At 45.1% G+C, this 27,304-nt stretch overlaps 1 protein-coding gene and 1 long non-coding RNA gene across 7 annotated transcripts; one reads left to right on the forward strand and one right to left on the reverse strand.

Moving 5' to 3' along the window:
- The first annotated feature begins 1,380 nt into the window (after window positions 1-1,380).
- On the forward strand, window positions 1,381-11,408 carry LOC118527999 (uncharacterized). Its single transcript, XR_004913392.2, has 4 exons — window positions 1,381-2,755; window positions 4,189-4,315; window positions 5,508-5,753; window positions 11,272-11,408. It is a non-coding gene; the product is annotated as an uncharacterized LOC118527999 (long non-coding RNA).
- E2F6 (E2F transcription factor 6) lies at window positions 5,973-26,947 on the reverse strand. Of its 6 annotated transcripts, none has more exons than XM_078055979.1 (9): window positions 26,546-26,947; window positions 19,087-19,234; window positions 18,584-18,707; window positions 17,737-17,791; window positions 14,152-14,292; window positions 12,151-12,307; window positions 10,531-10,644; window positions 7,677-7,824; window positions 5,973-7,203 (listed from the first exon to the last, which is right to left on the reverse strand). In XM_078055979.1, the coding sequence occupies exons 6-9, from the start codon at window positions 12,229-12,231 to the stop codon at window positions 7,154-7,156; spliced, it is 393 nt and encodes a 130-aa protein (XP_077912105.1). In that variant the 5' UTR covers window positions 12,232-12,307; window positions 14,152-14,292; window positions 17,737-17,791; window positions 18,584-18,707; window positions 19,087-19,234; window positions 26,546-26,947; the 3' UTR covers window positions 5,973-7,153. The 6 variants fall into 6 exon arrangements, with proteins under 6 accessions (XP_077912105.1, XP_077912103.1, XP_077912104.1 ...); XM_078055977.1 differs by having other exon boundaries at window positions 14,152-14,368; window positions 26,546-26,946; XM_078055978.1 differs by lacking the exon at window positions 18,584-18,707.
- Window positions 26,948-27,304: the final 357 nt, after the last annotated feature.

The raw sequence follows: 27,304 nt of genomic DNA on the forward strand, positions 1-27,304 counted from the left end.
GCCCCTGTAATTATTTTAAAAATGTGAAGTCTGACTTTTTATATTACTGAAAGAGGGATATTTTCTTTCTGAGAATCACACCAAGCCATAAGTTGCACCATCCATTCTTCATTTAAAGTCTACTTTCATCCTTTTCTTTGTGAAATTGAACCACTCTTTCCCACATTTTCTGTCTTATTCTCCATTCCAGGTCTGGAAACAGCCTTTTGGGAAGGTCTGCCTGGGGGTCACTATCAAGATGACAATGTTATAAGCCCCAAGCAGGAGTTTGGCATTTGGGAGTGAACAGCCTCTAACCCCGGCCCCTGTGGCTTTGTGTCCAGGCCGTTAGACCTCCCCACACCCTTGGGGACCACTGTCATGCCCGCCCCACACCTCTGCCATTTCTCAACACAGTGACTTGAAGTCAGCCATGAGATGGAGTGACAGCCTCAGATCCTCATTTGTCATCCATATCTGGGCTCTCTATTCAGACGTAAGAATATCTGCGTTCAGCTTGCCTTCTTGATGACGGGTCTAGGCTTGCTTTGCCTGGTTCTCCTTCCCTAGAAGGTGCACACTTTTCCCTGGAGATTTCTGCAGGCCGTCAACGGGAGCTTTAGCATCCAAGAAGGTCCTCCTGGGTCTTGTGGATCAGGACAACGGAAGCGGTGCACTTGCCCCGAATGTTTGCCCTGCTCCTGAGACGGCAGGCACACACTCCGAATGGGACTGAGAAAGGTTTGGGCATGTTCCGAAGCCTCAACCCAGAGGAGTCGCTGCCTCTCCCTGGCGGGACTGTGGGTACAGCCTCAGGAAGCTCAGTGCACAGAGCAAGGATATGCCCTTGGGGACAGAACGATCACAGCAATGCATACAAACGATCCACAAAACCGGCTCCAACCTATGGACCTCTTGGGCATAACGTTAGTTATAAAATGGGCTTAACAGAACTGACTCGCAGGGAAGGACAGCTCATCAGGCTCTTCTGACACTCAGTCCCGAAGACAGAAGCACCCCACTACAGGCTACAGTCGGAAATTAACAGCAGATGTACCTCAGTTCTTTTCTTCGGGGGAACATAAAGCCTGTGAATCACCACCCACCACTTTGGGAGGTGAAACTCACTTGGCTTTTGGCCAGAGCTTTCACGGCAGCAACAGTATGCATGGAAGGCTGTGGATGGCCCCAAATGTCACCTGCCCCAGCACACAGGTCAGCCCAGCACCTTGAAAGAAGCACCAGGCCCCTACCAGGGAAGGAGACCCTCTGATGGACCGATCAAGATCCAAGTATAAACATCCACTCAATTACAGCCTCAGTCAACTAAAACAGAATTCAGATCAGCCTCATTTCAATTGGATTTTTTTTAACTAATCGAATACCTCTATAGTAATGTGCTATGTGCCAGGCCCGTACATCAAAAATACTTTACATACTTAAAAATATTAACAGGCCCCATGCAAGTCTGGGTCAATCTGAAAATAATTTTTCTCCATCAATTTTATTTACGTTCTTAATTCTTCCATTACAGCAGCTGCGTTTGCGAACACCTAGAATAAATTCTAGACCGAGTGTGCCGGGGAACTCGGTTGCCAACCTGATGTAGAACGAATGGTTTTCTTTTCTCTCCACCTACACAGCACCTCTGCTTCGTGACCAAAATGCTACAGAATCGCCGGGGAGCGCTTCCCAGCCGCAACCACACACCCACTCCGTTCAAGAGCCTGGGGGATCTGTGTTGGACCGTGGACAGCTTAAGGACCAGCAGGCTACACCCTCGGCCCCAAATTCCAGGGCAGGGTGGACGGCTGGAGTGGCCACCTTTGTGGACACTGCTCCCAGGTTGCAAAGAGGCTGCAGGGCTCCCTCCCCTCCGCACAGTTTCAGGCCTATCTGGAGGCGAGAGCTAGGGAAGGGCCCTCTCTCTTCAGCCCGGACCCTGACAAGAGGCACAAAGAGAATGTAAGGAAGCCTTGGAGGTGAAGGAGCCATACATCAAATTCTTGTCCTGATCACAGTGAAGGACGGTGCCGATGAGCGAGATGACAGCCCCCTGCGAGCCTGGCTTGTTACGAAACACACCCTCAGAATGCAAATCTAAGGAACAACTCCTGTCCCGGGCATGCACGTGGACTTAGGGTCGTCTTGGAGTCAGGTGCCAACCTAGCATCACAGACTCTGTGAACCACAAAAGCCGTTGATGATGAAGCTACGGAGGAGCAAACGGGGCGACTTGCCCAACGTTAGAGTTGGCAGAGGGCAGAGCCGGGGCGGCTCCGGGTTCCGCTGGGTGTTTACTGTCTCCGATGCGGGCCTGCCCTCCCATTCTGTGCTGGGGCCGGGCTCTGCATACTCCATTTCCTGAATCCCCGGCCGGCTGGTTGGGCTCGGAGAAGAAGCAATGGTAAGAGAAGGAGGGCAGGAGGAGGAGGGAGGGGCTTTCTTCCTTGTTCTGGCTCCGGTCAGATATTTGCTACAATAGTAGCAATGTCCCCCTTTTGCTACTTCAGCCTTCTTGTAGTAACTCACCTCTGTTGTGATAGTTGACAACAAAACCTAGCCAGGTTTTCTTACCGGACCCTGACTGAGACAGTACTTGGTATCGAGAGCTGGCGTGTCTACCACTTTGGCACACGTATGTCCTACACCTGAGCTGCGTGCTGCTTCCTGGTCAACAGGTCCAATGTCATGGACCAGCGTGATGAGCAGCAAGACAAGCAAGATCTCTGCAGACGAGATTATAAACAAGGACAGAAAAATGGACGTAACCCAGGTATTATGTTGATTTCTTAAGTTAGCAGCTGTACATTTCTCCTTTCCAAGTTATTCTATTTAAATGTTAATACATAAAAATCAGTATCAAGGGCGCCTGGGTGGCTCAGTCGTTAAGCGTCTGCCTTCGGCTTAGGTCATGATCCCAGGGTCCTGGGATGGAGCCCCACATCGGGCTCCTGGCTCGGCAGGAAGCCTGCTGCTCCCTCTCCCACTCCCCCTGCTTGTGTTCCTGCTCTCGCTATCTCTGTCTCTGTCAAATAAATAAATAAAATCTTGAAAAAAATCAGTATCAAATTCACTTCATTAACCAGAATGGGACCTGAAAAATTCTTTTTAAAGTCAAAGCCATTCTCTAGCAGCATCTGCTTAGTTGGAAGCAAGTGAAGAAATCTGAACGACTATGGATTGTCCACTAGATGGCAATCATCCCATAAATTTGAATTAGACTCCCATTACACTAGTAGCCAACAAATGGATTCAGAGTCAGTTGCGTTGATTATAAGCAACAGTCTTATGTTTACAGTGCTTGATGGCAGTGGTTACATGTATTTACATTTGGCCCATTCCTAAAAGATACAAATTGGCATTTTCCAGGACCCTGCTATCCTTTTAAAGCCCAGATATCTCAAGACTCATCATTCTGGATAGTTTTTTATCACCACCAATCACTCTCAAACCAATATAGAACTTTAACTTAACAAACTAACCACCAGGTTAAATAATGGGAATAAACTAGCAGTTCATCTAATTTCTTAAATTTCCTATGTTCCGTGCATGCTAGTTTTGGAACTTTTCAGAAAGATGAACTTTTTTTTTTCTTAATTTTAAAAATTATTTTAAGATTTATTTGAGAGAGAGAGAGTGTGTGCACAAGTGGGGGGCGGGACAGAAGGAGAGGGAGACAACCCCAAGCAGACTCCCCACGGAGCACAGAGCCCGACATAGGGCTCCATCCCACAACCGTTGAGATCATGACCTGAGCCGAAATCAAGAGTCAGACATTCCAATGACTGAACCACCCAGGTGCCCCAAAATAAACTTTATGGGCCAAAAAAGCATTCCCAGACACTGCCAAATGTCCCCCGGGGAATGTTCCCCGTCGAGAACCGCTGGTCTAGCCACCGCAGGCTCCACTGGGGGGAGTCAAGGCGCCCACTTCCATAGGCAGGAAGAGAGGAAACACGGGAGGGACTGAGCCTTTCATGCCCACTTCCGTTTCCCAAACTCACTGTCAGAGAAGCCACCCCTGTTCCTCTGAAGAGGTGAGTGATGGGACAGCAGAGGCCAAGCGTCATCCTCCAATTTAAAGTCCCCCTGACTCCAGGGCCGGTCTCCTGAAGAGCCTTCCTTCTCTCCATTTTTCATTCCGTTCTCTACCTTCTCTCTGCATTCCCCCCTCTCTCTACTGCGTCCCCCTCCTGTCCTCCGAAGGCCACCCAAACAGCCCCGTCCACCCGGGAGGACGATGGGGCCTATGGAGAACAGGCTGCCAGTGGTCAGAGCAAGTGACAGCCAGGACGCGCCGCCCCATCCTCAGCCGTGCGGCCCGCGGCAGCAGGTAAGCCAACAGTGGTGGCTGTCAAAAGCCAACTCGCAGTGTGACAGGGGGGCTCGCCTTTAATGACATACGGGGCTTTATTCTGGTTTCCGTTTTTAATTTGGGGAGATAATCAAGTAGCAGATTTCTGAGATTTTGAGACGTGACTTACCATTCATGCTCCCAAGAGAAATGCTGGTTCTGTCTCCAGGTCCTCAAGCCTTTAGCAGCACCAACACTCACCTGTGTAACGTCCAGCACCGAACTTGACGCCAGCCCACACGTGCGTCCCTGGGACCAAAGCCCAGGCCAAAAGGGCTCATAGCCGTCTCACGTTTAAAGCCCCCCTCTCTTGAAAACAGTGCACTCACACCATGAGGATGTTGGGCAGCTGTGCTGTAACCTTGAACAAAAGGCAAAACTGGTACAACTTCTTTTTCTTCCAGTGAAAATTCAGTTTGTTGGTCTGTGTTTTTGCAAAATCAGGGTTTTTAAATTCTTGGGAGTTGGGTGGAATGAAATCAGGTCACTTTTCTTACCAACCAGCAAAAACGTACGGAACTGTACAGAAACGTGAGGAACACAAACACATTAGATAGGGTCCCTCCACTCCGAGAGCACGCAATGCCAGGCGGGAAAACCTAACGGCAGTTGAGGATGGCGGCCACCCAACATGGGTCCTGACTGCGGGCACGAGGGCAGGGAAGTGGAAGGAGGGCTTTATGCCACGTCCGGAACGAAACCAGACAAGAGGATGACAATTCCAGGCCGAAGGGTAAGAGCAAAGGTACGGAGATGACAAAGTGCGCTGTGCGTTTCAGGTTTGGTTTGGGTTGGGGGCTTGTCAGGCAAGTTAACAAGCTTGGAAGCCAGATCGGGACCGGCCCGGAGGCTTTCTACATCAAGAGTTTGGACTTCGGCTGGAAGGACATAGGGGACACTCAGGCTTCTGGCCAGCGCTAGGCGGCTGGAAGGTGAGCAGCAGTGTGCACACAGGGAGACGGGCAGCCGAGCTGGGCGTGGGGGTGGGAGGGAGAGCCGCCAAGCCAGGCCGGAGCACGCTTACTTTAGCAGTTGTAACAATGAGAGACCAAACACCCCAAGATAGATAGAGTTCACTGATAGACCATGTCTCCAGCTGACGAAGGACCTTCGCTTCCATGATCTCATTTCACCCTCAGAACAAATTGTAAACAGTTGTCACATTTCACAGGTAAGGAGCCACCTGCTGCTCAGGAACGAGAGTCACTTCTGGCAATGCGGCCTTCTTCTTTCCCCCCCGGCCCGTTATTCCTGCTCAGGAAAGGCTTGTTACTCTGTGTTTCCCCGTAAGTAGAATGGTCACGGGCCTCTCGTCTTCTCCGGCTTACCCTCCCATTAGCTGGGCTCACCTCCTCCTACGGTTTCAGCCATCACTTACGAACGGACATCTGCCCAATCTCCCCCGCAGAACGTGGAGGTAAATGAATCCTAGACGCTCAGTATTTTTCAGTATTTTGTTTTGATTTCTTTTTAAAATCTTTTTTAACATGGCCTTAATTTCAAGTTGCTTCAAATCTCTCTCGGAAAGCAAGAGAAGCTCAAAATCTGATTCTGAATGATGCTGACGAGAATCCTATGCGGCAGGCAAGCCAAGTATCGTTAGTCCAGTTTTACAATTCACTCACTCACTCGCTGATTTGTTCAAACATTTATTGAACACTTTTCATGTGCCAGGCCTGGTGCAAGGCCCTGGGTATAACAATGAGTAAGACCAAGTCCCTCCAGGAGCTCACAGTCTAATGGTAAACTACTGAGTAAACTGAGGCACAGAGTGGTAAATGACTTACCCAATGAGGTAGAGAGAGCTAGGTACTTGGAAATGTGGGACCAGAGCTGGAGAGAGGGCAGGGTACCACTAACTCATCAAAAGCAAACCCCTTTGATTGAAAAGCAAGGCTGCATACAGAAACGTATTACAAAATCTGCTTGCAAAAAGGTTAAAATAGTTTCCAATTTTCATCATGATTAAATTCATGTCTTGCAATGAATTAAGCCATTACCTGATAGTATTTCTATACTTGTCCCTAAAGCTTTAGGGCACGCCACCAGTTGGCTCAGACACAATAACCCTGTAGGGAGCTTGAAATCAAGAAGTATCAGATTTCAATTTCAGCACTGGGAACCATATTGAAATCCTTTAATTAAATCCATGAACTTTAAATGTATAGCATATTTATGATACTTCTACATGTAGAAGTTTGGAAAAAACTTTCCTCTAACCCCCATTCAGAGGATTCTAATAAGTTATAGATACCACAGAAATTAGAGAATTTGTCTGTTACTTTCCATATATACATTATTTTGGCTGTACAAGGGTGAAAAGTCTGACTTAGACATATTACATAAGTAGTCTAAACATTATACAGATATATACAGAGACATCACACTCAGATGCCCGTGTACACCCATCGAACGTTTGACAGCTAACTGCAGACGTGAACCTGTGTAAGGCAATTTCTCTTGTGGTAACGACACATGATCCTTGAAGGAAAGGGCACAGTCCGCGAAGCACTGTCCACTTCAGGCCTGACCCCTGCCTCCGCGATTCTCTTCGCGATGAAGTGAGTTCGGTAGGCAAGATGTCTATCTCACTGACAAAAAGCAGTGAGTGATTATAAAAAGAGTTGTTTTCAAATGCAGAAACCATAATTATCCAGTAATCGAAGCAGTGAACTTCTCGAAGCCACTACCGGCCCTGACGCTGTGACAGAACCAGAGTTTCAGGGATGATTTATTGCTCTGAGAATCAAATGTGATGCATAATTCATCCACACGGGATGTTCCCCAGGAACTCAGTACGCGAATCCTCAAACGCCATCAGTTGCTCACTTCAAGCAATTCTTCACTTTGTTGCGGAGGATTTTCTTCTGAAAAATAACAAACATGCAAGAGATTCTCCTGAGTGAGGGTCTGAGAGGTAGACAGGTAACAGAATGTATAATCCGAGTGCTTAAGGAAAAGGCTGAAGACCCCTGGTCACGAACCACACTGTTATGCTAACGGCATAAGGCTACCGTAAAGTCTCACGAGAATGAACTGGAACTCAAACGCGCACTGACGGCACCCGCCACAGGACGGGGACGGCCTTCTCTACCCGGACACACCAGGTGGCACCACCACGGCGTCAAAACTATATGGAATTTAACTCTCAAGTTGTTAGAAATAGTCTAAACTGTAGTTAAGAACTACCTAGTCATTCTTTAACTCACTTTTTTGTGGCTAGACAGTGTAAAAATATCTGTAAGAGCACAAAAAGACTACAGATATATATATATACACATACATATATCAAAAACCCTTAGAGTCTTGCATCTTCCTCATCACGGACTCGGTATGTTACCTTCATCGGGCTGTTCCGGATGTTTGCTTTTAGATGAAGAGGCGCCTGCACCTTCAGACACTTTACTACCTGAGTGGCCCTGCTCCACTTCACATAAATACACATCAATGGGGCCTCGGGTGCTCCTTATATGTACTGTGATAGAGTTCTGGCAAAAGACACATAAAATACCATAAAAAAGACACATCAGGATGAATGCGAGAATTCATTAATGATACTGTTTCACTTGCTAGAACTGCCAAAGTTTCATTTCAAGGGATACTTCTGGAATGTTAAGTTCAGGTGCCTTTCCTTCTGTCACACATTGGGGAATCACGTCCTTGGCGTCCGTCACTCCTGCACCGGCCACCGGGCCGCCGGCCGACTCACGGCGCTGCCACAGCTCCTCAAGTATCCGGGCAGGACTCCGGCGCCGTGACGCGAACACCTCCCAACTCGAGAGCCCCCCTTTCTCTACTCCAGGAGCGGACCCCTTCTAGGAGTCTGTACTTGAGAGTCCAAAACCAGTGTCCGGATGCCAGAGAAATCTCAAACACCCTGCAGTCTTCAACGGTAAGAGTGTGTTTAGACCTTCCGACCGCTGAAGAGATACCGCGCTAACTGAACGGGCCGCTCTCTGTCCGTGGGAAAGAGCCAGGGGACGGGATCCAGACAAAACACACCCCAGAAATGTAAAAAATATTCAGAAGAATTGCACGTAAAGGACTGTTAATTAATTATGATTATTCACATCTTTTGGCTTTGGAGCTTTAAATTTACTCAGGATTAAAATACTTTTTTTCTGCAAGATAGCAGGAAGTAGGGTGCTTCTACTGAGAATTATGCTAAATTCTTTAGCATAATGCATGCTCTTTGGGGGGTGTGTGTGTGTGCGCATGTGCATGCCGAAACCTGGGAATGAACCAATTTACGCTAAATTCTTAAGGAACAGTTCAGTTATAAAGGATTCCTTTGTTATTCTGACTGGAAGTGGGTTCAAGTGTCACACAAAGTCTGTTCCCGGCCCTCCCACGCCGTGAGGCCTGGGCTAGGTATGGACGCGCTCCCTCCGGCCCCACACATCTCACCAGGATCTCACAACAGCGCTCGGGGAGATGCAGCTTATCAGAGGGTCTCAAATCCCTGTGTCACCTTCTCCGCGGCTTCCTGGGACCAGACACATAGGTGGGAGAAAGACCATCCACGCTCAGGTCCTAGACCGCCAGGCCTGGTCTGGCTTGAATGATATAGCTTATAGAACCCAAGACATGTTTCTACACAAAACAGTTACGTTGCTCAGAACTGGCAGCCAGCTGAGGACTTCCTATTCCGCCAAATGAGAGCTGAGCAGCGTTTTCCATAAAGGGTGAGAGAGCAGTTTTGGCTTTGCCGGCCATACCATCCCTTCACCACTATAAAACTCTACCATTACAGAGCGGAAGCAGCCAGACACAATGTCTAAACATACGCGCATGTGGCTGTGTCCCAGCGAGGCTACGTATAAAAATCTAGCCAGCCAGACTGGACCTGAGGCCAGTGCGGCCAGGGTCACCCTGGCTCTAGCTTCCCAGATCTCACCCTGCATCTTTGTGGGGGTTGCACACCACTGAATGCAGTGTGCCCATCTACGACTCCCTTACTTACTGCTGAGAATGGCTGCCCACAGGGCCCACGTTCATCAGCCTTTAAACTGGACTCTGAGTCTTGAGCATGATCCAAAAGCTCAGCAAAATTCAGCAATTATAGCCTGAAGCGGCTCACAGCACAGGGGAAAAAACCCAAAACCCCATCAGTCACCGCAGCATGGACCATCATGTCCCAAAGTAAGGATGTGTTGAAAGATTAGTGGTTAATTATTAAAAAAAAGTTTAAACATCTCTCAAACGACTCCTATTAAATATAGAAGTTACTTAGGAGACTTGGAATAGATCCAAATCTAAATAGAGTAATGAGGAAACATCACCCATAAGTCACAACTTGAGTGTGACTAGATTAGAAGCTGTCCCTTAACTGATTTATAATACACTGTCAAGTAACAACATGGGTGCCCACTTGGGCAGTGGTCTGCTGGGGACAGGAGGATAGAGGAGTGGGGAATATTCTTCACTATGAGGGAGGTGAGTCCCTACAGCAATGCAGAGGACATCAGTATGAGCACCGACGGGTCTACCAGGCTGTGAGAACTTGATGATCTGTCTCAAGGGCCACGCTCCTTGGTTCTGATTCCATCCCTACCAAGCAACCTCCTGATGACAGTGACCTTTCAATACAAACTTCCCCGCGCGGGGGCGTGTGCTAAGCAACTGGCAGCTGGTAAGAATATTCGCACCCACACAGCAATTTCACTTTCCATTTTGAATGTACACTTAGTGTTCTAGTTTATTCATTAGTCTTTGATGAGTCTGGGTAGAGTTAACTCCCCAGAGCCTTCGCTGGCACCAGATGTACTGCTGAACTTCAAACAACGGGGCCAATTCTTGGCGATTCCTCGAAGAGGCATTACGGTCTACCGTCGTCGACTGCTGTCTAACAGAGGCACCGTGGGGCCGAGAGCACAGTACACTCCCAGTACGATGATCACCAACAGACTCTGAGGCCAAACCATCTGGGCTTGAACTCTGGTTCTGTCACTTACTGTGTGATCATGAGGAAGTTCATCTCTCTGTGCTTCAGACTCCTCCCTTTAAGAGGATAATAATCATGACTATTTGCTGTGTTACTCGAAACAAGTTAAAGTGTGTAAAGTGCCTCAAGCAGTATCAGGCAGGCAGCTAACACGCACGTGATGGTTACTAAGTCATTACGACTGTGACAGCCTAAGCAACTGACCTGCCTCCCTCTTTAAAAAAATCCTTAGAAATGCAGGGATACCTACTTCTCTGGGAGCTGGAACATCCAATCTGGTTTCTGCCGGAGCTTTCACTGCAATAACAATCTGCTCGTGGAAGGCTTGAATGCTATGAATGTCCTGATACGTCACATACGCTAGTGTAAACATCAGTCAAGGGTCTCTAAGCAGAATGCTACGTACTGAGGAGATAATTCCTCTCTTAAAATACATGCATACAAGTGTAATGTTAGAATCTCTGTAGTTTTTATGGGATACGAACTCACAATTAAGGAAAGCAATTGGTAAAAAATTATTTCATATATGATTATTATTATTTCATCAACAATTCTTAAGATTTTACAAAGTGTTTTACAATATTTATAACTCGAAGCATTCCTTTAAACTCTAGCGTCGTGATTATGACGACAATTTCTGGAGAAAAATATTAATAACACACACAAAACAACTCAGGTGAAGGTGTTTAACTACTCCCTGCCCCCCATTTCCTACTCATTGCTAGATCTTACTATGAGAAACTTTGGGGACAAAATATTCAGTTTTGATAACAACCTCCTACAATACAAGGAGGAAAACATCTATAAAAGAGTGGAAGCAACTTGGAGAATCAGTGTTTCAGGGCCATTGTGTACCCATGGGGTTTCTCGCATCCCAAATTCTTCTCCATCTCACTACGTGAATTTTTTCACTTGTTTTACTATGTCGCCTGAAATTTTACCAATTATGTGATTTACTGGGTTTCCCCAACACTTTTTGTTTACTTTACAGATTTTTGGGTGGAGGAACAGCATTTACTTTCCTTCCAGTAACTGGACTATGGAAATAGAGGAGTCTGATGCAGAATGTAAGTCAGTCTGAAGCACGAACCGCTGAGGATCAGTGACTCCTCACAGAGGGGCGACAAGAACGGAGCAGATGGGCCCGGGGGACCCGGGAGACCCAGGAGAAGATCGCCACCAAAGACCAGTCTCCCCTGCTGGTCCCAGAGGCACAGCCAGCTCCACCAGGCTCTGTGGGCCGGAGCGGCAGTGCAAGTGCTGAATCAATGACAATTTCATTCTGTTTTCAGAAATAAACTCCAGTTAACAAATTAGGGAAAACCTGCATTTCACAAACGCCAACAGATTTTACTATCTTTACAGCATTCTGACTAAAAAAACAAACAAGAATGGGCCACTGTTTTTATTTTAAATGCAAACATGGATGTTGGTACATGGTCACAAGGCAGCATTTAACCTGAACAAACAGCATACAAACGAGCAAAAGGCATTTATTTGTGTATGTCTGAGGCTACACAATTAAACCTTTACTTGCTTTTAAAACTTCTAAAGGTCTGATTTTGTATTTTGAATATATTAATTAAATCCCCAAGCTGACCCTACTATTTAAAATAACCTGCCTTGGAAGGAGAAATTTTTTTAAAAAAGGACAGAGTTAACAAACAGGGTTGCTGGAGAGGAGGTGGGTGGGGGGAATGGGGAAACTGGGGGATGGGCATTAAGGAGGCACCTGATATAATGAGCACTGGGTATTGAATGCAACTGACGAATCACTAAATTCTACCTCTGAAACTAATGATACAGCATAAGTTAATTAAATTGAATTTAAATAAAACATTAAAAAAAAAAAGGACAGAGTTAAAGGATATCTTTCATTTTCTTTGTCATCTGTTAACTCAAACAACTGCTGAGCACAATCCTTAATTAACTCATCCAAAGCATCTTCCATTGCTGATAAGTCAGAAAGTTCCTCCTGCAGCTTCTTCTGTTGGGGCACTGCTCCAAAATTGCTAAGATCAGATCCTCTTTAAAAGAAAGGTATTTGGGAAAAAACAAAAAAACTCACCATCAGTAACATCTAGGAGATTATAGAGAATACAAGTTAGATTACTGGAACTTCTCCAAATGTTGACACCAGGTATTTCACAAACTGACAGACAAAACTAGGTACTTGAACGTCACCCGTGACCTCCTTTTATTCTAGACAACCATTATTCTTCCTATACATAAACTGGTTTTTGTCCCCATTTCTAGTCTCTTACAGAGAGATTAAAAAAACCCAACAAACCATTATAAATCTGTGGAAAGTAATAGTAATAAGGAAAGCTGATGGAGGTCACTGAGCACAAAACAAGAGTCAGTAATACCGTCTAAGTCTCAGCTCTACTACTTATAGCAGGACTTTTAATAAGTTATAATCTTTTAGTCCCCTATGAAAAACAAGGAGTACAGACTAAAATGGTAGTTCTTCTGCTAAAATTCTGAATATTTTTCCCCTCATGTGTATATAATACTTGGTTCTATCTGAATGTAATGATTATATTCAATATTCTTAAAAGATATACTTTCTCTAGTTACTACTATCTACCATATCATATTGGTATGATATGACCCAAGCCACTGATATTTTTTCTTCTTCTTTATGGAAAATAAAGATGAAAAAGGCTGTGGCCACTTTACCTTTGGTTTACTAGTTTTCAAATCTGATTCCAATTAGTGATTCAGAATGCAATCTGATATTAACCCTGAAAGTGTTATGTTATTTAGCAAACATGTCCAGATTAGAATTCAATCTGCATTTCTGTACTATTGAAAAAAATAACTTCCTTTATGAACCACTTTGCCCCAACAGCAAAGTTCATTATTTAGAGCCATTTCATGATCTTTGTTGGTAGATTTTTCATTTGCCTGAAATGTATTTATATGTACTTACACGATGGAATTGTTTCTTACTGATCCACAGTATTTGCTTATTGTAATTATTAATAGCTTTCTTCTTATGCACATGTGCATACACACATCTATATATATATAACTACATCTATATCATAAGGTCTTTCTTCCATGATTCTCCCTAATCAAATATGAAGTCTTTAGCAATTGACTTTTTTTTTTTTAGAGAGAGTGAGTGAGTGAGAGCATATGCACAAGTGGGCAGGTGGGGAGAGGGGGAGAGAGAATCTTAAGCAGGCTTCCACGCTCAGTGCAGAGCTTGATTTCAGAACCCTGAGATCATAACCTGAGCCAAAATCAAGAGTTGGACACTTAAGTGATGAGCCACCCAGGCGCCCCTAGCCAACTGCCTTTTAGACATTGTCTGATTGTTTTTTACATTCAGGACAGTGTGTGATCCATAGCCTATCTGACTCATAACCACCTGGGGTACTTAAGAATGTAGATTAGATTCCTGCCTTTGCCCCAGAACAAATGAATTACAATCCCTGGGGCGGGACACTTCTAAGTGTTTATTACATTACACTGTTTTACAACCTCAACTAATTTCCTCCTGATATCAACAATCATTTGGAAAAAAAAAAAATCTCCTAAATAATCAGACGTCCCCTTCTTATGATCTTGAAAAACAAAACTCTTAAAACTAATCATTATTCCATTCAACTTTTCCATAATATCAGAATGATATTCTAGGTCTATGGCTTTTATTTAGTCCTAAGTAGGAAAAAAATATGTACCTTGTGGGACAATGTGAGAAATTTTTATAGAATCCTTTCCTAACAAGAAGCCATCTCTTACTTTGTTTTGTCCTATCAAAACACTGCTAATACCTAGTGTTTCAAGCATGGTATTGTCACTTAATGAGAAGGGGGAAGAAAAAAAGAAAAAAGCCAGGAAAAGTTCGAAACCAACTCACATCCATCGAATATGGTTCTTAGACTTTTTTTCAACCAGATCGATTCCATCTAAAACATTGGTGATGTCATACACTCTTCGTTTCCGCACTCCCAGTTTTGTGGCGACCTTGTTTAAGTCGAGAATACCCCCAGGAGCAGATCTGACAAGATCCATAAATTTTCGAGTTAAATAAACCAGAGATACATCAAAACGAGGTCTCTTCACTTTTAGAGCTTCTGGGAAACAAAACAAACAAATTCATAAAATTCTCAATAGCACTTCTTTCTCAGCTCACTAAAAAAAGTAATTTATTTCCTCAGTAAGCACAGACCCCTACAGAAATTCTACACACTGAACACATCATAGCTAATTTTTATGAAATACATTTCTCACACTGGATAAAAAGGTATCAGCCTAACTCAGGTCAACAAAGGTTTTAGTCTCAAAGGAGGATTTGAAATACGCAGCCAAGTCCCCTGGACACGGGAATTTGGAGGAGTCTGTGGCATCTTATCAAACATAAAGTAGAGTTTGCATTTCTACCCCCACCACTCTCAGGAACAGGATTAGAAACAGTTTTTAAAATTAAATTTCTTATTTGGTCTTCAAGTTAAGGAATTCTTTATAAAGTAAAGGCAGAGACTTGGCTTTTTCTTTTTAACACTTAAACTGTTCCTATACATGTCATAGTGTAACCCTGATGGAAGTTTCTCAAAGAGCTCAAATTAGTCTTCTATTAAAATATTAGGACATATCTTGAGGAAAAGTGGCATCTCTATTTTTTTAAATATTCACTAGTCTATATTAAGAGATAAGCAAATGAAGGGGGAAGATCTCTTTAATTCCCTCCCTCCTTCCCCTGCTCTGATGATTTTAGTTTTTCATACACACCCTGCCCCCACAGCACACAGACACACCCAAGTGTCAATATGTAAACGTAACTTTTAAAAACAAAAACAACAGACTATTTTTAATAAGCTGCTTTAACTCAACATTGTGAACATCCTCACTTGGCAACAAATGTATTTCAATGTTACTTTTTTTTTTTCAAGATTTTTTTTATTCATTTATCCGACAGAGAGAGACACAGCAAGAGAGGGAACACAAGCAAGGGGAGTAGGAGAGGGAGAAGCAGGCTTCCTGCTGAGCAGGGAGCCCGATGTGGGGCCCGATCCCAGGACCCTGGGATCATGACCTGAGCTGAAGGCAGACGCTTAACGACTGAGCCACTCAGGCGCCCCCAACATTATTCTTAATGGCTGCATAATATTTAACTGCATGGAATATTTGCTAAACTTACCCCAATACTGGAAATTCTGACTGTCTCCAACTTTGCTATTTTGCCCAATACTTCAGTAAATCTCCCTATAGCTAAATTTTTGTGTGCATCTTTGTTTCCTTTAGTTAAGTTCCCCGATTTGGAATTGACGGGTAAAAGGGTATTTTAGGGAATGTCTGTCCCGCTAAACCTGCTATCCAGGTGGGGGGTTCTATCAACTTTACACAGTGTATGTGTGAGGGGCTCGGCTCACGCACTTGCCTGAACCGAGTATTAGCGTTCCTTTCATCTTTCCCAACTTGATATTAAAAAACAAGTTCTTACGGTTTGTTGTGCAGAGTAAATATTTTACAAATAACCCAGGTGTCCTTTTGGTGTGGAGTATCTGATCTTTTTTCTACTTTCACAGCATATGACAGTGAGTATGCTTCAAAAGAAATATTCATCCTGTCTTCGATCAGGAGATCCCCGTATGCAGAACCTCTAAAACGTCATTCAGTTTAAAGCCCAGTGGTGGCTACTCCAAGAACACAAGTATGTATTTTATAATACACATGTCTTCTCTGTGGGGACCACTCCTACACTTACGATTAAACAGGAATAAATAGGAATTAAAATGGGGTTTAATTAGAAGAAAGTCACCATTCTACAAAAAGCCTTGGCAGACTACAACAGAGAAATCCTAACGTGAAAAAGCATACATCTAATCACCCTAATTGCTAACACGACAGGGTCTTATAAGCTCAGGGTTAAGTATATTCCCACCACGTCAGTCACTTTAGAAAGTGACTTCAGAAAGATATTAACTGAAAACCTGTAACCTGAGAGTTGTTGATGGAATACAAACATGATTCAAAAGGTTTTCAAACTAAAGATGTTCCTTAGTCTAGTAAGGAACTCTATCACAATGTCCTGAGGTCAGTGCCAAGCGAAGCATCCAAGGTCCCCGAGAAGAGGAGCTGAAACCTGACTGGAGCAGGAGTAAGGAAATCTTCCTGAAGGGGGTGAGCGGGCAGAGGACAGAAAGATAGAGAGGAAGCTCTTCTCCCCTTTGACAGAGGGCAAGGGGCTTAATGAGACAGAGCTGTGGTTGAGAACGGGTAGATTCAGGGAACCCACCGATGGTAGGGATGGTGAGGGCAGCAGATGAAGACCAGGCTGCCCAGTGGAGCTGGAATGACCTAGAAGGGCCCTGTCTTTCTGCCCAGCTGTTCTCTACTGCCTTGTTTCTTTTAAGGAAATGAGGTGGCTTATAAATTTAATACAAATAAGTAAAAGCAAATAAATGAGGAGTCAGGGTTTTCTCTATTTGTAATAGAACACTGTGGAAGAATTCCAGGTTGCATGAGATCCCAATCCCCGTTCTGTGTTAGGAAAATCCCCCTGGCGGCACAGTGGAAGAGCCTAAAAGCAGACAACCTACTGAGGAGGCCGTCCCGCCGTGTCAGCTAGGGAGGGAGGGAGGGCCCACACTGCAAGCAGCAGTCTAACCCAGTGGTTAAGACGAGGGGCTCGAGTCCCAGGTGTGGGGGGTGAATCCTGACTGAGGCCTCAGTTTACTCAGCTATAAACAATGAGTAATAATCCACACTTGTATTTTAAAGGCTTGTTGCGATAACGCATGCAAGGAGCCTGACGCAGCTCGCGCTGTACAAGCTCAGTGTGTGTTAGACGATACTGTAAGGTGGTGGGGACAGTCAGACGAGGGACACACTTCCAACGTAAAACTGACCAAACCTGGGCACCAGCTATGGGTGAGGCTGTGGCAGGGGCTGAGGAGAAATTAAGGGCTGATATTAAGATCTACATGTGGGACCTATGCACAGTCTATTCCTTGTGGTTAGGACCTAATTAAGGCGAAGTCAGGGGTGGGGCTATCTATGGTAACAATTTCCAGAAGGATGGGAACCAGAGCAACTGGTACTCCATCTCCTTTCGATGACTCTGCACGCTGGTCCATGGCAGGAATGGGACAGAGCAAAGGGAACCAAAGGAAAACTTGAGGCCAAAGACAGTTCTCCTGCCTGTTGTCGACGGCCTTCAATTCTGCTGAGAGCGACAATACTGCTCTCACAGAATTTCGAGAAAATATCCTTAAACACAGACCATTCCATTTTAAAAATGATTTCTAAAAGCAACAAAGAATAAACTGGCATTTGTGCACATTATTCAGCCCACAATCTCAGGAGTTTTTGCTGAAAGTCAGTGTACGAATAATATATTTTACTTAAGTTTCTGATCAACTTATGTACATTTAAAATAAATCGTTTAAATCATATGAAGTTCAAACTACAAAACCTAAAACATATTTCAGGATCAACTTACTTCTCATGGACACATACTGTACATTATCTTCTAAATTAATCCTTATTTTTGATGGCTAGAAAAGAGAAAATACAAAAATTTAAATTAGTAATTTAAAGACAACAATGCAAAATGAGCAAAAGCAAATGAACAGCATCTCCTGGATAATATAAGGGCTTTTTTTTCATCGTGGGGTAATAATGAGTTGTGAGAAAAGCAGCCCTTCCTCCATACTGGATCCACCCTAACTGTGCTCACAACCGGCAGCGCTCACAGTTATGTTTCTAACGGTGCACAGGCCTCCATGAGTACGGATGGAGTAGTTACAGAAAGGGATGGGGGAGAAATACAAATGAGAAGTTACTACTGAATAGACACTAACCATCCCTATCAGATACTGAGGATAAAAAGGAATACAAAGATGATTGGGAAACAGTCTCTGACTCTGGAAAGCTCAGCAGAGGTAGAAGATAGGTCTAAAGTAGCAAATGCTCATCCCTTCTATTGAAGTGTAAGTGGCTCCTAAAAATTTGCTCATCAGTTTTCATAGGTGGCCATGCATTCCCATTATAATTAATAGGAAAACAGCAGCATTTCTGATAATGGAAAATAATGCATACTACCTAACTAGAAACTTTCGTATTAGATTAATAAAAAAACTTCTTTTAAATTCTTCAAATAACCAGGAAATGAGTAACAGCTCCACTCCCAATGTTCACCATCTTATCAGGTATTTAGATGCTATGAAAGTTTACATAAACTGGTAGTAAAACATCTGTAATACATTTAAAAATCTTTTTTGCAAAAAATAAATAAAACCTTTAGATAAAGCCAGGTAAACAGAAACTTATATTAGCCGCATGCTTACAGCAAAGCACAACGATGACAGGTGCCTCCAGACAGGCTGTGATCAGGTTCAGCTCTTGCCTCAGTGAAAAAACTGGCCCCGAAACTGGCTGTAGCATTGGGATAGGTGAATTCCATAAAGTGCTCTAAGAGAAGAATGGGCAGGAATACTATGGATACACCCAGGAAGGGTATCACAGAAGGGTTCACAGGGAAGGGGATCCCCAGCTGAGCCTTGAAGGACAAGCCAGATTTTGCCCGAACCCATGGGAGCTTCAAGAGGGAAAAGATAGGATTTCTAGTGCAGGAAATGCAACAAACAAAGGTATGAAAATATAAATGGCATGGTACCTTTTGAAGACACACCTGTGTGGTCAGTGCAAGACTAACATGATGACATTGAAGTTGGAAAGGCATGCTGAACCATACTCAACATAGATCATGGAAGTCATGCTAAGCAGTTTGGACTTCATGTCCTAACCAGTGGAGAATCACCACAGATTTCTGAACAAGAATATGACATACCCAAGCTCATGGTTTAGGAATATAAGTATGGTAGCCGTACAGCAAAAAGACTGGGGGATGGGGAAGTCTAAAGGCAAGGTGAGCAGTTCAGAAGCTCTTTGTTTATCTTGGTGTCAGCAAATCCTTGGCACAATGATTTCCGTATCACCTATGAAAAAATTACAGCATCTATTAGCAAGTTAACTAACTTGATATGGAATAATTCTACTGAAACAGAATTCTGCTGTAGAATTAGCAACTTAGTTGTTAGAATGTGAAGGACAACGCAGACCTGCTGGGGCGTGCAAAACCTGAGTCGGGAAGGCCTGTCTTGGGGGCAGGGACTACACCCGATGAGCTCTCCGAACAACAGCGCTGACAACAGCAACCTGCAAACACGGAACCCGCCAGTGAACCACTAAAGGGCAGTCCTCTTACAGTCAGACACAGATGAATGTGACCACCGGTCATTGCTATTTCTATATTTACCCCTTCTGCTAAAATTGTAGGAGACAGAGTTTACTGTAGAAAGACTCTTAAACGAGAAAGAATCCATCCTCGGCACACTGATTTGAAACACAGATAGACAAATATCCTAAATTGTTATATGTTCCTTAAAAAAGTACACAGGAAGGGTTAATACAGCAGGGCTCGTTGGTGCCTTGCCGCAAAAAGACTTCTGGTTCTTAATTTAGAGTAGCAGGGCCAAGTCCTACATACAAGCACTTAATGGTATCCTAATAGGCCGCCTCACTATCTCCTCGCTGCACATTCCAGAAGGGCAGCTTTTCCGCTCTGTACTCCCCTTTCTTGTCCTCTTATCCAGACTGCTGCCATTCGCAGGTTGGCACAGGGATGATACCTCAATCAGGCATGACAACAGGAGCAAGGACAACCTGCTTTTCCACACATTCTGCCATAAATGTGGCTGCGCTGGCTGCTGTCTACACGGACAGCTGTGGGAAAGCAGAGTCCAACGGCATCCCTTTTTTTTTTTTTTTTTTAAACCTTTTGACTATGAAAACACAATCTCTTTATCTTGGAGGAATCACAACAGTATTGTGGCCCCTCCGGGGCAGACATCCCAGTACGTATAAATCCTACAGGTGAACAATACTGGAGATTGCCAAAGTGTCCACAGTAATGACACATTCATCTCCTTTACATTCAAAATAGTTCTTGGCTTAAGACTGGGGTTCAGGACTACCAGCTACCTGACTTCTTAGACACTGAGAGATCTGGGCCTTTATCTGTAACAGAATGTGTTGATATAATTTTATTGCCCATTTTCCAAGCTACTGTGAAGATTAAAAAAGAAATTGTGTTAATTGTAAAATTCTATGCAACCGTAAGAGACTATTATCATTTTGCGTTTTGAACCAGAACAGCGTCTGGCACATTCAAGCACTTGGTAAATATTTGTTAACATGTGAGGTTGAAATAGTACCTTGTCACAGATAACTTCAACTGGTAAGTAACTCAGAACTCTGAAACAATGAGTAGTTAAGACACAAGGACACAGGGTGAAGACCCCCTCTTGTGTACACCATGGATCAGATCCCTGAGAGATTATCAAGCGTCATTTTCTGTGTTCTAATACAACATTCATCATCTGGATAGATCAGCCTGACACCTGGCAAGCCTTTCCAGCTACTCTAACTTTGGTAAGGCATTCAACAGGTAGGCCAGGAGCCTTTCCAGAAGTAGAAAGGACTAGATAGGACTCCTTTTGAAGTGGCTTTAAAATCAGAATAAATGGGGGTGCCTGGGTGGTTCGGTGGGTTAAGCATCTGCCTTCCACTCAGGTTATGATCTCAGGGTCCTAGGATGGAGCCCCGCATCGGGCTCCCTGCTCAGCAGGAGTCTGCTTCTCCCTCTGCCTGCCACCCCACCCACTGTGCGTGCTCTCTCTCTCTCAAATGAATAAAATCTTAAAAGAAAAAATCAGAATAAATGTTTCCTCACAGAAAAGTTAGTAAGCTATTAAAAAAAAAAAAAAAAAAAGCAAATGAAATGCCATGCCACCCCTGCACTTGGACGCAAATTATTTAGGTCCCTCAGATCAGAGCAGTGCACCTCGCCCCTGGAGGGAGGCCAATGAGGCTCTACACTCTTGTATGGACATCCTCCCCACCCCGGGTATGAACCCAGAAGCAGACACAGGAGCTGGAATAGAGAGAGCTCCCACTCAAGTGAAGGGGCCTTGCCCCTCTCAAAAGGAGACGATTGTGTAAGCTCCTCTCAGGGATACCCATTTTCTTTTTCTTTTGAAATAATCTCAGCCTTCATCAAAGGTACAGAAGTAGCACTAAGAATTGCTATATACCCTTCATCCAAATCCCCCATATGTTAATGTTTCACTACATTTGCTTTATCATTTTTTTCTCTATACACACACAACTTTTTTCCTTGAATCACTTGAGGGTAAACTGCTGACCCTAAGTAACTCACTGTGTACCTCAAGGATATTCTCCTATACAACCACTGGATAATTACCAAAACGTCTGTTTGAACTTAGCAGTTTTGAAAGAGACTATCAGCAGAAACCTGGACTTTGAGGGCACTCCAGTGAAGGTTCAAAAGGAAGAGAGGATCATGCTACTAGGAAAGCCGAAGAAGGGAGACGTCTGTTATGCTGGGACAGAACGCTCAGCAACACCATCAGCTGCAGTTATGTGGGAAGCTGACAGCAATGGCCCAGGTAACCTGAGATTTCCACACAAAGTGTTCACTGTGGCACCTGGTTTCTCCCTGCAGCCTACAGTAAAATGTGTAAGAGAGAAATCGAGAAAGGGATTGTTAAACAAAAACGAGCCAGGACTTAAAGGCTTTAAAAATTCCCAGCCTTGGGGCGCCTGGGTGGCTCAGTCGGTTAAGCGTCTGCCTTCGGCTCAGGTCATGATCCCAGAGTCCCAGGATCGATCCCTGAATTGGGCTCCCCACTCAGCGGGGAGTCTGCTTCTCCCTCTGCCCCTCTGCTCTCTCTCAAATAAATTAAAATCTTAAAAAAAAAAAAAAAAAATTCCCAGCCTCTCCAGAAGCTCAAATTAAGAAATGACACCTAAGAAAGACCAAATCAAAGGCATAATCTAAAGATGAAGGTGAAGGGCACCTGGGTGACTCAGTCAGTTAAGCGTCCGGCTAAGCGTCCGGCTCTTGATTTCAGCTCAGGTCATGATCGCAGGGCCGTGAGACAGAACCCTAAGTCGGGCTCTGTGCTGAGTGTGGAGCCTCCTTGAGATTCTCTCTCCCTCTGCCCCTCCCCCACCTTTTCCAAAAATAACAAAAATTGAAAAAAAAATAAAGATGACGGTGACGGTGTGACTGTACAACTTTTGGGTAAGACCTCAGGTGGATCAAAGATGGTGCCTCAGAGTGCTATGCGGTCATGCAAAAGGCCTTGAGAGATGAAGGACGAGCCCCACAGACCCTCTAAATCGAGGCCAGGGCCTCTACGAAGCTCCGGGGCACTGTCCATCAGCCTTTCCAGCAGGAGCCCAAGGTGCAGAAGGGTTCATCCAGAAGAAAGGTGGGATGTTTGTCTGCTCAGTGAACCACAACAGGATCCACAGAAGGTCCACACAGTTTCTGAGAGAATCGTATCAGCAAAAACACTGTCAGCTTAGATGAAAAGGGACACTGTTTAAATTGAAAAGACGTTACTCAACATCCAAAATTCTACTGCCAGTAAGCAGGCTGATAAAATTCCTCAGCTACAAATAGGGCCTATCTCTCATGAGGAAGAAAGGAAGACAGACAGTGGAACCAACAGCCCGGATGATAGAGCTGGGAGCACAGAGAATTGTTCCCTGAGACCTAACCAAGAAATTTCTAACACTTAGCAAGCTGATTTTCAGAACTGCTCTGGACCAGGTACTCCCTTGTGACTCCCATCTCCTCCTTTAGAAACAGGAATGTCTCCAGCAGGTACCCCGTCTGTCCCACTAGTGTGTGCTGGCTGAGCTGGGGGGGGGGGGGTCTTCTAATGGTCTTTTAAGTTTCATGGCCTAAAGATCTGTAGGGGCTGGACTGGGCTGTATCCGAGGAGCCTGGATTCCTATTTTACTCTCTAAGTATAAAATCTGTTAGTTTGAGGCTCAGATTGTCCCAGATTAGGCCAATGGGAGCCTTTTCAAAGTGGTGCCTGTGCAGGACACTTATTTTTGACCTTTTCAGCATCTTGAGGATGGTTGTCCTCCTACTTCTATGGGACTAAGCTGCCGGGGCGCCAGCGCGGATGCCACTGCTTCTAGAGCTGACGACCCACCACTGGGGGGAGCTGTCACCGTCTCGGTTCCTCTGGAGGAGTCTCACTGAGAGGTTACTCTGGTAACTTCCCTGAGGGATGCCAAGGGAGAGCTCAGTAGTAGTCAAACCTCAAGAACGGACTACCTAAGAACTTTCCCTTTCAACCCTCCAACTGGTTCTGTGCCCCCACTGGTTCAGGCTTGATACTAGCCTGTTTGTATCTCAGCTGGGGAATGAATGGAGAAGGCAGAGGCCGCCAAGCTGAAAATCAGCAGGACCCATCTCAAGGCGCACAAGCTCTCAGGAGCCAGCCGCTCCTGACAGGCAAGTCAGCACAATGGAAGCTATTTTACTACTGCTCCGTTTCCCACATCTGAAGACTGCAGAGTTATTTATAATTTGAGATCTCAAAGGACGAAAGGAAAGAACACGAGGTCAGTTTTGGGGACTAAAATCTTAAGCACTGCCTCTATGTTGGTTAAACACTCTTCTGTACAGATGTCTTTGTACTGCTTGCCTATTTTGGGGAGTCATATTCCTTTAAGAGCCCTTTAGAAATATACCTTTGTCCAAGGTGTTTGCATTCTCCTCACTCATTCAGATTTTCCTCGTTTTTCAATGTGCAGACTGAGTTCCACCTCCAACTAACACCACTTTCTCCCTTCTCTAAATTCCACAGTTTTCAAGCCATTTACCTGCGGAACATCAAACACTCAGCCAGATACATGACTAAGCTTTGCACAGCAACACACTTCGCTAAATATCCAGTCACTAGCCAATAAAAACACCAAGAGAGCTGTTTAAATCACCATTTTACAAGCAGGAAAATAAACACACATTCGAACATGTAAGAGTACCTACTTCAGTCATCCAATAACTATGTACCAAATGTTTTTGTGAGAGGCACCAAACCACTGCAGATATAACAACGAAATGGACAGAGTCACTGCGCTCAGGGACCTAAGAGTCACACACTGCAGACAGGGTAAGTAAGCACAGGGTGCTTTAGGAGCACAAAAGGAGTGCCTAACCTAGTCTTGATATGTCAGATGTCAGAGAAGGCTTCAGACAAGGGACCTATACATCCAGACCTGAAAACCAGGGGAGGTAACAAGGAAATGTGTGCTTTTTAAAAAGGGTTTTCTGGGAAGGTGGAGTATGAATATGTAGGGTCCAAAAGAATATGGAAATGTGGAAATCTAGCAACTATAAGCAGGTCAAAAAAGATAAATCCAGGAACCTGACTGTATTAAGAAGTTTCTACTCTATTCTGAAAGCACTAGGGAACTGCGATAGATTCTTTAAGCCAAATGACATGGTCAGAAATATGCTTTAAAAAGACCACGATAGTTACTATGTGAAGAATATCTAGAAGTCTGGGGGCAAGACCAGAAGCAGGAAAACATTGCAACAATCTGAGAGTTAGATGGTTAGAAGTGCCAAGTATTGGTGATTACTTTTAATTAGATTGGGAGGATAGAGGGTGTCAGTTTGGAAAAGGGAAAAGGCAAAGATGATGCCTAAGAGACTAGCTTGGGCAATATGGTGGGTGGGTGCCACTTATAAAGATAAGAGATAGCAAAGCTGTTGCCTGCTTCGGCAAGAAGATAATGAATTCAATTATGGATAGGAGTTTGAAATCTAAGTAGAGACATCAGTAGACAGTTGGAAAGCTCTGAGCTGGATTTATAGATCTAGGAGTTATTATGACATGGCAACTGAAACTGCCAAAGTAGGTAAGAATATCTAAGACTTCAAGGGATGCGTGTATCTTCTGATATTAAATGCAAAATTAAGTGGTTTTTCCACAGTTGAGAGTTCAGGGCTTTTATCAAATCCTCAAAGATGAAGACTACCAATATAGATGGTTACCAACGAAGATGGTATCAGAAGTCCTAGGAGTGGTGAATGACGTCCCACATGAAGAATGTGTAGAAAGAGTAGAAGAAAACCCAAAAAAACACCAACATGTAAGGAATGCAAAGAGAGCAGTTTGCAAAGGAGCACAAGGAGAGACCAAATGGAGCACTAAGAGTATGTATGGCCAAAGAAGCCATTCAAAGGTGAGTTTCCAACAAAATAAAGTGGTCAGTCCTGTGGAAACCAGAGACAAGGGGTGAAACATCTGATGGAACTAACAAGGTTGCTGGCGGAACTTGGTTAGAAGAGTCTTAGGACTGTGCTGAGGGCAGAGGTCCCCCCCCCCCACACCCCGCCGTGGTAATGACAATGGACACAGTGAATGCAAACAATTTTCTGGAAAAGTTTGGAGGAAGAAATACAAATGACAGGGTTATCCAGAATTAAGGGAAGGCTCTTTTAAGGTGGGGAAATATTTAGGATGCAGTGTAAGTAGTCAAGAATTTATCATCAGGGGTCAGACATTGTGAGGTTAAATCCAGGCTTTTCCAGGTAGTACCTAAGCACTGGCAAGCCACTTGACATTTCCAAGTCTATTTTGACAAATGGAGAACAAGAATAATAAGCTCGCAGGACTGCTACGAGGAATTAAAGGAGATTATGCTCATAAATTATTTTTGAGCACTGAAACACCATGGTGATTGGGCATATTAACTTCAGCAAATGTTTCGTTATTATGGGAAGAAACCAGGAGAAAAGTTGAAAATACGGGGAGAAATGGAAAAATGGTGCATTCATCAATGCCTCTGAGAACCAAGGTTCTATTGCACTTAGTCTAAAACAAGAATAGAGGAAATTAACCTTACGCAGGGAGGGAGCGCGATCTTAATTTGCTGAACTGGCAGCTGTGGGGTGGGGAAAGTAGTGTAGGGTTTCAAATGGCTACAGTCAAGAGAATGGGAAAGGAGGATGAAGACAAACATAAATAACTCGCAGAGATACAGCGAGGGTCCAGCGGAGGTAAAAAAAGAGAAGTTGGGCAATTTTCTCCAACAGTGCTCCCTAGCCCTAGGTAAAAGCCAGTAAGACTGACAACACATTTGGGAGCAAGTGTTGAAAGAGGAAGGCGAGAGAGTTTTAAGTGAAAGACCGACCGGCTTGGTTCAGAGCACAGGATGGGCAGCTGGAGAGTCAGGGAGACGGGTGCTCCCACCACGAACCCGGCCCAGGGGGAACTCACGACCCAGAGAGCGGTGGGTCCGGCTCCCCAGCGAACGAGCAGAGGCGGCTGGGCCTGAGACCCGCCCCCGCGCCACCCCGCGCAGCGCCAGGGCCCCGGGCGCTCCCGGCACAGGCCATCCCCGGGGCTTACCAGCAGGCCCTCCACATTGATGGGGTCGCGGCACCGGCGGCGCACCGTCTCCTCCGCCGGGTCCACCAGTAGGCTGGGCAGTTTTCGCGCCGGCCGCTGCTGACTCATGCTGCCCAGCCGGCCGTCCCTCGCCTCGCACCCCGCGAGCTCTCCCGCCTTCTCCCGCCCCGGCCGGGTGCCGCCCCCAATGCGCCGGGTCCCGGGGGCCGAGCACGAACCGGGCCCGCGGCCTGCTCGGAGGCGCCGCTGCCTAGGCAGGCCCGCGAACGAACGCGCCACTGTCCCACGATCTCGGGAGCTACAACGCCGACGGGAGAACAGGGTGACCCACGGCTCTCAGGACTCCAAGCCCGCCATCTTCCCGCATGCGCAGTGCGCCGCCCCCAGTGCGCATGCCCGCCGCTGCCGGAGCGCTCCCACGCACTAACCCTCTCCCGGCGGCCGGAGCCCGGGAAAGCCCGGACGCGAAATCCACGGAGAGGATGGCAGAGGAGAGGAAGAGGTGGAGCAGGAATTTCAGAAGAAAGGAACGGGGCCAGAGAAAAGAGGCAGTGGTTGGGGGCGGGGGGTGGGGGTGGGGAATGCAATTGTCAACACTGATTATTGAAACTTCTGAGCGCGCGGATGTTAATTAACTTTGAGCTCCCTCTCACACACCGCAGGCGTTTGCCCGGTGTTGATGCTTAGTAAATGTTGGTAATCAAACCGTTGTGCAATTGTTTACTTATAGGCTTCTTTCTTTCTGTTTCTTTTTTCTTT

The sequence above is a fragment of the Halichoerus grypus genome, chromosome 10 (genome assembly GCF_964656455.1).
Source record: "Halichoerus grypus chromosome 10, mHalGry1.hap1.1, whole genome shotgun sequence".
In the NCBI taxonomy this organism is placed as follows: domain Eukaryota; kingdom Metazoa; phylum Chordata; class Mammalia; order Carnivora; family Phocidae; genus Halichoerus; species Halichoerus grypus.